The sequence below is a fragment of the Maylandia zebra genome, linkage group LG15 (assembly GCF_041146795.1).
Source record: "Maylandia zebra isolate NMK-2024a linkage group LG15, Mzebra_GT3a, whole genome shotgun sequence".
In the NCBI taxonomy this organism is placed as follows: domain Eukaryota; kingdom Metazoa; phylum Chordata; class Actinopteri; order Cichliformes; family Cichlidae; genus Maylandia; species Maylandia zebra.
The window spans coordinates 5123982-5132437 of record NC_135181.1 but is presented as its reverse complement, the minus strand read 5'-3'; the positions used below and the strand labels follow the sequence as shown (position 1 = coordinate 5132437).

Below are 8456 nucleotides of genomic sequence, written 5' to 3'. Positions count from 1 at the left end.
TATATTACTGTGGCAGATCAACATGTGTTGCAAGTTTATGCACCACACTGGCATGTTTGTTATTCAGCTGCCTCGCCTCAGTTGCAAGTAGACAACAATTTCAGAGATCCTTATCATGAATGTTTGTGCCTGAAAATGTGGAGCGGTATTTGAGATCCTAGATTTGACTAAATCTATGAAAATTATGTCTTTTTGCTTTTATAAAGTCATTGACAACTTTTTTTATTTTAAGAAACTTCTAAGAACAGTAATAATAGTTAGATGTTAAACTGGCAGGCACAACAGAATGAAAAACAGGGTGAGGCCCCTTTGTAAAATCTCACATTTAAACCCATTTCAAAAGTAAAGTTGGGACGGTTATTCTCATAGCCTTAATTTTGAATAAGGCTTATGAGTGCATGACTGTTTTATGATATTAGAATCACCTCTCATAATTTATTATGGCAATAAACACGAGTTCACTTATATTTATACTGACCGTGTCTTTCTTTAGGCAGCCTAAATTAATAAGCTGGTGTCAGGTAATGCTTTCACCAATGAAATACTGTAGTTCCTCCCGCCCTACTCACTCACATTCTCCACGTCACAGACTAATAATACAGGAACTGTTTGAATGGATGATAAGACATGCCAGAAAGACCCGAAAGTAAACCGTCTCCTGAGACCACCGGGCCAACTAAATCATGGCATGTGTTTCATGTGTGCGGTCTTGTGTGTTTTCATTGCGGTACGTTAAACCAGAGGCGATTACATCCATAATGAACGCCCAAATGGCGTCAGCAATAGTGCCTAATGGACCGGTCTGCAGTTCTTTTTTTCTGGGCGCGCATGCGAAATGGCGTGCAGTGCGTTTAGGGGCAGTCGCGTTTTTTAAAATCTAAATGAAGGGTGTGTTTTCCCAATGTCCACGGTGGTTTCTACGGAGCGTGGATTTTGAAACAATTACAACGTCAGTGCATAACTTTATTAAATCAATAATCTGGTGCAGATTTAAACGATTGTTTATTTCGTTGAACGATTTGATTTTGGGCTGTCTAATAAATCGAATTAAAGATTATTTGAGTGTTAATTACCTAATTTACTAATTCTCTAGCTGTTATGTTTAAGGAGGAATACGGACATGAAGATTGATTTGTAGAGAGTTTCTGTGCACCATCCTTCTAGTCTTTTGTTTTCAATGTAGCCAAATTTCTGAGCTCCGAGGTAGCCCCTGAATGTATCAGTAGTGTGTGTGAGCGGTATAGAGGAAGTGGCGGCTGATCTGGGTCCGCACCTTTTCCGGTAACACAGCACCGCCACCGCTGTGACTGAACGGCTGGAGAGAGAGAGAGAGGGAGGAAGAGAGACAGAGAGCGGCAAGAGCGGGGAGAAACGGTCCGGGGACAGGGGGATGATTGCCGCAGACGTAAGTATTTACCGCGGTCTTCGTTTTATCTGTACCGTGTTGCTTTTCTGTGTGTGAAAAGAGTATTTTTTTCGGATCCAAAGTTGTCCTCTGTACTAACACCCCTCCCTTCTCTGGACCGCTCCTGTGTCACAGGGGGAAGAGAAGAAAGTCGGATGAATCAATGACCTTTTGAGCGCTCTTCCTCTGGATGTCCCGGCGCAGAAACGGACCGGAGAGGTTTAATTTAGGCTTTTTAACAAGAAAATTACCGAGCTTTGAAAATTCACCGACTGGAATTAGCTAAGGCCAATTGTGGATACCCGGCAGCCAAGGAGGAAGTGGGAACCCCCGGGCTTGAACTGGGCCTGATTTTTGTATAGTCCGCTTCTGGTGAGAAGGCACTACTTTGTGTCAGTTTCCAGCTCCGCTGAGAGCAACAGGATTTCGAACGGAAAAAAAACTTGAAATGTGGCTTTTGACGGAAGTCAGTGCTCATAGGCGACTTTGAAACATATCGGGCTTTTTTCTTCTTCTTACTTCGGAATCCATTGGATCATGAAAACAGACCCCCACTCAAGTCTGTGAGGGCTCCATACACACTGCTTCTACTGAATGCTCAGGTCAGATCACCACAGACCAGCTAACTGTACTGTACAAACTTGCAAGCCACCACCTTTTGAACATTGACACTTGTGTCAGCCCACCGCTGCCATCACGTGGAGGACTTTCAGTAGCAACACAGTGAAACTGTAACTTCTCAGTGATATATCTCCCCCTATTTTCTTCTCATTGGAGAAGCTTCATTATATCTTCTAAAGAAGTATTTATGAACAGAAAACAAGATGGGGAAAATGCTTTCAAAGATCTTTGGCAACAAGGAGATGAGAATATTGATGCTTGGACTTGATGCTGCTGGGAAAACTACCATCCTGTACAAGCTGAAGCTGGGACAGTCAGTCACCACCATCCCCACTGTTGGTTTCAATGTGGAGACTGTCACCTATAAGAATGTGAAGTTCAATGTGTGGGACGTGGGGGGACAAGATAAGATCAGGCCGCTCTGGAGACATTACTACACGGGCACCCAGGGGCTCATTTTTGTGGTGGACTGTGCCGACAGGGATAGGATCGACGAGGCGAGGCAGGAGCTCCACCGCATCATCAACGACCGGGAGATGCGGGACGCCATCATCCTCATCTTCGCCAACAAGCAGGACCTCCCAGATGCCATGAAACCACACGAGATCCAGGAGAAGCTGGGCCTGACGCGGATCAGAGATAGGAATTGGTACGTTCAGCCTTCGTGTGCGACGACAGGGGACGGACTCTACGAGGGCCTGACCTGGCTTACCTCAAATTATAAGTCTTAATGTTTCCCTCCCTCCCTCCTCCTTTCTCACCAGCCTGGACACTTGGAGGCAAAAGAAGTAGCTGAGAATGAAAAATAATAAGTAAAAAGAAAAAAAGATGCAATCTGAAGCAATTAATACCACGACCCCTCTGCTGAGTGTGTATCAAAGAGGGTAGCATTTACTTCTAGTTTTCTTTCTTTCTCTTTTTTTGGATAATGTTGACATCACTATAATCACAGATTTCATTTAAGCAAAAAACCAACATATTTCTTGGCTTTTTTTTTTCTTTGTAGCTTGCTTTGGTTCACACTCTGTATAACCAGCACTGTTTAAATATACAGTACGCTTTCTTTTACAGCAAATTCTTTATTTTTTTAACTCCCTGTTTTTTGTTTTTTTGTGTAATTTTTTTTTTCAGGGGACTATGGGGGACACGTTTATATTTCCACCCCATGCTTAACCCTCATTCAGTATTCTCAGTCATCACCCAGCTACATATCCAAAGGATGGGGAAAGTCCAAAAAGACAAAAAACAAATGAAAAAAAAAAAAGCCCATTGCCTAGCACAACCGCATATCACCTTCACTGGTCGAAGTTGCCGCTGTAATTTGTTAGAATGCGTGTTTATGAATATGTTAGGACCTTCCTTTTGTATTCGATTGTACTGGGATGAATGAGGACGTGTTAGTTATTTCATGTGCAGTGATTCCATCCATAATGTCTACTGTGGCGGTTTGTTCGAAAGACACTATGTGGACGCTTGATATTCTGACACACACACGTACACACTGTGATATGGATATATCTATACATTTTGTTGTTTCAGGGTTTGAATCTGTTACAACCAGTCTTATCGTTTCCTCTCGAGCTTCCGTTACTGTTGAGTGTTTGTAGTTTCGGCTGCCTTAAGAGGGACCTGAGTTACAGGTGTCCCCACACCCCCCTCCCCAAAATCAAGACAGCAGAAGGTATTCTTAGTCACTGAGTTTGCACTGCAGGACAGAGCGAGGGAGGGAGGGAGAGGGGTTGGTTAGCAACAAGGTGGCTGTGCACATTTTTACTCTCTGTGACTGACTTTTGGACCCCAGCAAATGTTAACCAAATACCCAACCCTCCCCATTCACCACCACCACCTCCTCCACCTCCAATGCAGGTGCTCCAGTGACTTCAACCCCCTTCTCTTTTCTTTAATTATTATTATTTTTAAAATCATCAGCCTGTATGGTCCTGCAAACACCAAACCGGCTATTCTGTTAACGCTTTATAGATGCCGCTGTTTTATTTCTTCTCTTTTTCTTTTTTTTTCTTTTGCTATTGCTGATAAAATAATAAAAAAAATTATATATCCAGATCAGTACGGAAGTGATGCCTTTTCAATGAGCAGCTGCTACCGTAGCAAAAGTCATATTTCACAAAAAGTTCCCAAAAGAGGAAACGAGAGCTTCAGGGCGTTATAATGACTGAAAGAAACTCGAATGAACACGAAGTGAAGTGAGCCTCAGCCTGTTTCCTTTCTGCTGTTGAGTGTGTGTGTGTGTGTCTGAGTCATTTGCTGTGAATAAATGATGAGATCTCTAGTTTCAGAGAAGTGATTGTCAGGTAAACTACTTTGCCTCAAGTCTTAAAGTTTCACTCTGGTCATCAGAGTGCCGGATTCTTAAAGAAAGCAAGTTTTGCTAATCTGTAAGCCATGGTAGGTTAAAAGCCAGAGGGAACAGGACCGTAATTCACTGTCTTGGTAATGGTGAGTAATACTGAGCCTGAATCATAACTTTAATGAGGAAATTACACATTTTTCTGCTGAAGATTCTGCCTAAAATACAAGTACAATGAATTTATTCTCTTTTGAGTAATTGGGCAGTGCCTTTCTTTGCCTTTGCGCAACATCTGAGGTTAGTCAGCATCACAAAAGATCTTTACCGCCCTGGCATTTTGCCCTGAGTAAGCGAGCTGCCCCGAAGCACACATTTGAGATCAGGCCACCGTTTCAAAGCCATGCTTTCACCTCCGCGCCGCGCAGAGCAGCACAGACCTTCGTGTGTGTTTCCACTGCATAACAAAAGTAGGGACATGGCTGCGTTTGGAAGGTCAGGTTCCTCTCTCTGTACCAAAAAGAGGAGGGTGTGAATTGCGGGGAGTGACATCACTGTGTAGTCAGGAAATGCTTTGAAGGAAGAAGATAGTTGTCATGGAAATTGGTGGTTGAGGAGTGAATGCCTGAATGAAAACAGGTTGAACTACATCAACAGACAGGTGAAGTCCTGGCGCTTTTGACACTTTCTAAATTTAAGGAGGAAAGAGCTTCCTTAAAAGCTGACATAGCTGAAGGTATGACAGTGTCCCCAGCTATGTTAATGTAAAAATATTCAGAGGAGTCAGTCCAGGAATTCCTGCGCAGGAATTCTTGCTGTTTATCTCTGCATTTGCTCCGTTTGCTCGCGAGCTGTTTGCTCTGTGAGTGTGTGTCGGTTTGAAGTTTGACCTGTTGCTGTGTGGAAAGCACACATGTGACGAAGGACACTGAGATAGACACACAAATGAGACGGGCTATCTCTCCTGAAACCGCCGCTGTGCTCTGGATTTTTCTCTCGTACTGAAACCACTTTAACAGAACGTCCGAGGGGCCGTGCCCCGGCGCTCTCAGGCGTGATCTTGTTTGCTTATGACTTTCCATTCATGACTCTCATTGTGGATGCAATCAAAGTGAAACCCACAGAATGCCTTTCTCAAGAGGGTTCAATGAGAGGAAATGTGGCAAGGGAGAGCATTTTGAAACCGTTCCTGATGTTACATCAGCGCCGAGCCAGTTCATTGTGCTGCACATGTCGTTGGCCTTTTGTACAGCTGTCACTGCGTTCGGCAGCAGATGCACTGCACATATTGGCTGGTGTCAAATGCTGTCAGGCTCACCTGTGGCCCTCACTTAAAGGGCAGGATTTAAGACTGTTATTTTAATAGATTATATAATTTCATGTTTTTATTAGGAAATACCTGTGTCAGTGAGAACAGCTGCACTCACACAGCCTTCCTACACTCAACCCTGTTTCATTTTTATATGCATTCAGTATTTTTTTTTTTTTTTTCATCTGAAGCACTGCCATTGTATGTCTCAGGGTGGGGGTTGACTTAGACCATTGTACGCCTGAGAAGGGGGTGGTTTCAAACAATACTTTAAAACCGAGCTCATTGGCAGTTCCTCCGTCCTCGTTTTGTTTATTCAGGCGTTCCTCTTTGATTTCAGTCTGTCTTCAGTTCTTCATTCAGCAGGGCAGGAAACCATTCTCGTGCACGTGTCATCAATAACAGGTCTGTAGCTCGTGAACTTGCACAATCAACGAAGCGTCTCGCGCTTTCTAAGAAGCATTCACCTGCTTGTTCAGCGCTGATTCGGCATTCTGTGTTTTACGTGCCGCTGTAATCCTTGCTCTGCTTGCTAACTGCAGCACCGGCTGGGGTTATGTTTAAGTTAACTTCATGTGACACACACACACTCAGCGGCTACGCAAGCCGACACGTTGCCTCTCACACCTCAGGCACTTGCTGTCTGAATCCTCCCACAGCCGTTTCCACAGAGTGTGCTCACTTTGCTGAAAGAGTCAGAGGCCAAGTAAAGAACTCCACCGTTTTCTCCTCATGTTCATACAAATATGTTTAGGTGGTGCTTTGCTGGTGTGGGAATAGATTTGAAAGTAGGGTGTAAAGGAGGTAATTATACTTTAATGTATGTAAACAAAACAAATAAAAATCAGGTTTTACATTAAAAAACAATATGATGCATCTTTTCAATTCACTGCTGCAACAGTCCTACCCTTTGAGGCTTGAGCTTTCAGCCTTAAGCTTCCCTCTTAAACAAGGACATTATATTCAGTCATGTCCCCATGTCTCTTCGACTTTACCACCCAGTGATTGTTAGCGTGTCAGGGATAAGTATCAAGCTCGGATACTTGTCTTCTTTGTCTTCTGATTGAATCCTTACCTGCACTTCTATTTAGCAGAACACTCCTGACACACCAAGCTGCATCAGCCAGAGATCCAGCTCAGAAGGTTACAGCGTCTTGGTTGTCATGGGGCCTGTTTCAATAGCCCCGTTAAAGCAGCATGCAGAGTGACATTCAGCTTCCAGGCAGTTGTAAGCTCTTCAGAGTCTGTTGCACATTGCATTTCCCTCCTCCTTGGACAATGTGCTAATAATTATAGGGAGCCCAGGGCCTGTGTTTGCATTTGGCAAAGAAGCTTTGCAGTGGGAGGGATGTGAGCTGCTACAAACCCCACGCTGCAGCAAAGATTCAGGCTCAAATATGTAATTAATGGAGGCTTTTTTTTTTCTAACTGAAGCCTGTAAACGAGAGAAAAATTATTGTTTTTTACAAATTTTACTTTTAATTACTTAATGAAATTATTTTAATTACTTTAATTTAATTTTACTACTATTTTTTACTAAAACTATGAAATGCCAAAGCCTAACTAACCAACTCTGAGGTCTTTTTTTTAAATAAATTTAAGAAAAAAACTGTCACTGTTGGAATTGTGCTCAAAGTCTTTTCTACGTCAGTGAAAATCTGATAACTAAACGATTAGCACAAAGAGAATTATGACCTCTTGTCTTTTGTCAGCAGAAGAAACTTTATCAAATACATAACAGGAAGCGAGACGATTTTCTAATTACAGAGAGAGAGAGAGAACAAACGTTTCCTTTATAGATTAAGACAGACAAACTGATGGGTAAAAGCAATGTTGCACTTTCGTTTGTGACAGGAACTGACATATGCTGCAACCTTCCTGTGTGACACATGGCACACCACAGCAGCATATGGACAAATTCAGATAACCAAAAGAAGATTAGCAGAATAGTGTGGAGACAATAACAATAGCAGAGTCAAATTATTGTTATTATGGACTAAATGATGTGTCTGCTAAACAGCACTGTAATTACCTTGACTGTCTTGCTGCTGTGTTTTCTATTGTGAAACCCTGATTGTTTTGAATATGGGTTTGGACACTGAAACGTAACCAACATATGTTAGTTTCCCTCTGACTCAAATCTCCCCTGCTTTTTTTTTGCTAAAACAGTCAACAAGTGTTACTATGCCTTCACACGTCCTCTAAAAACTGTGCTAATAAAACATAATAATCATAGGTTACAGGTTGCCATTTACACTGTCGCACTCTGAAGGGGGAGACAATTAAGCTAAATGTCCCCCTCTCTCTCTCTGGGGACTGTTGTCAACCTCCCACTTACACAAACACAGAAGCAGAGTCACCAATACAATGTTCATCCCTAAATAACACACAGCACTAAATCCCAAAATAAACTCACCACACACAGCCTCCCCACTGGCTCTTACTAATGTCCAATTTGGCGAGCCACCTTCTTTTATGTAGGACACAGAGCATATAGCTTCACACACCAGCAGCTGTGTGTTTAGTCTGTGTACTCGGGTCATGTACATTAGGGCTGCCACAAACGATTATTTTGATAGTCGACTAGTCACCGATTATTTTTGCGATTAGTCGACTAATCAGATCATCATCCATTAGACGTAAAACTACAGCTTATTGCACCAGCAGCATCTGCTCTTATATAACTATCATTAGCTTACAGCTTTAAGTGTTTAAGGTCTGTGCTAACTAAAAATAAAGACAAGATGATAGTTTATTAAATTTTAATGAAATTTGCAGATTGTTTCGGTGAAGTTTAATAAACTCCTTGCTATCTA

At 42.5% G+C, this 8456-nt stretch overlaps 1 protein-coding gene across 1 annotated transcript; it reads left to right on the top strand.

The window, feature by feature from the left end:
- Positions 1-1254: 1254 nt before the first annotated feature.
- Positions 1255-4093, top strand: arf6a (ADP-ribosylation factor 6a). The gene is made up of 2 exons (XM_004542101.5): positions 1255-1405; positions 1541-4093. Exon 2 carries the CDS (start codon positions 2230-2232, stop codon positions 2755-2757), a length of 528 nt encoding a protein of 175 aa, XP_004542158.1. The 5' UTR covers positions 1255-1405; positions 1541-2229; the 3' UTR covers positions 2758-4093.
- The last annotated feature ends 4363 nt before the right edge of the window (positions 4094-8456 follow it).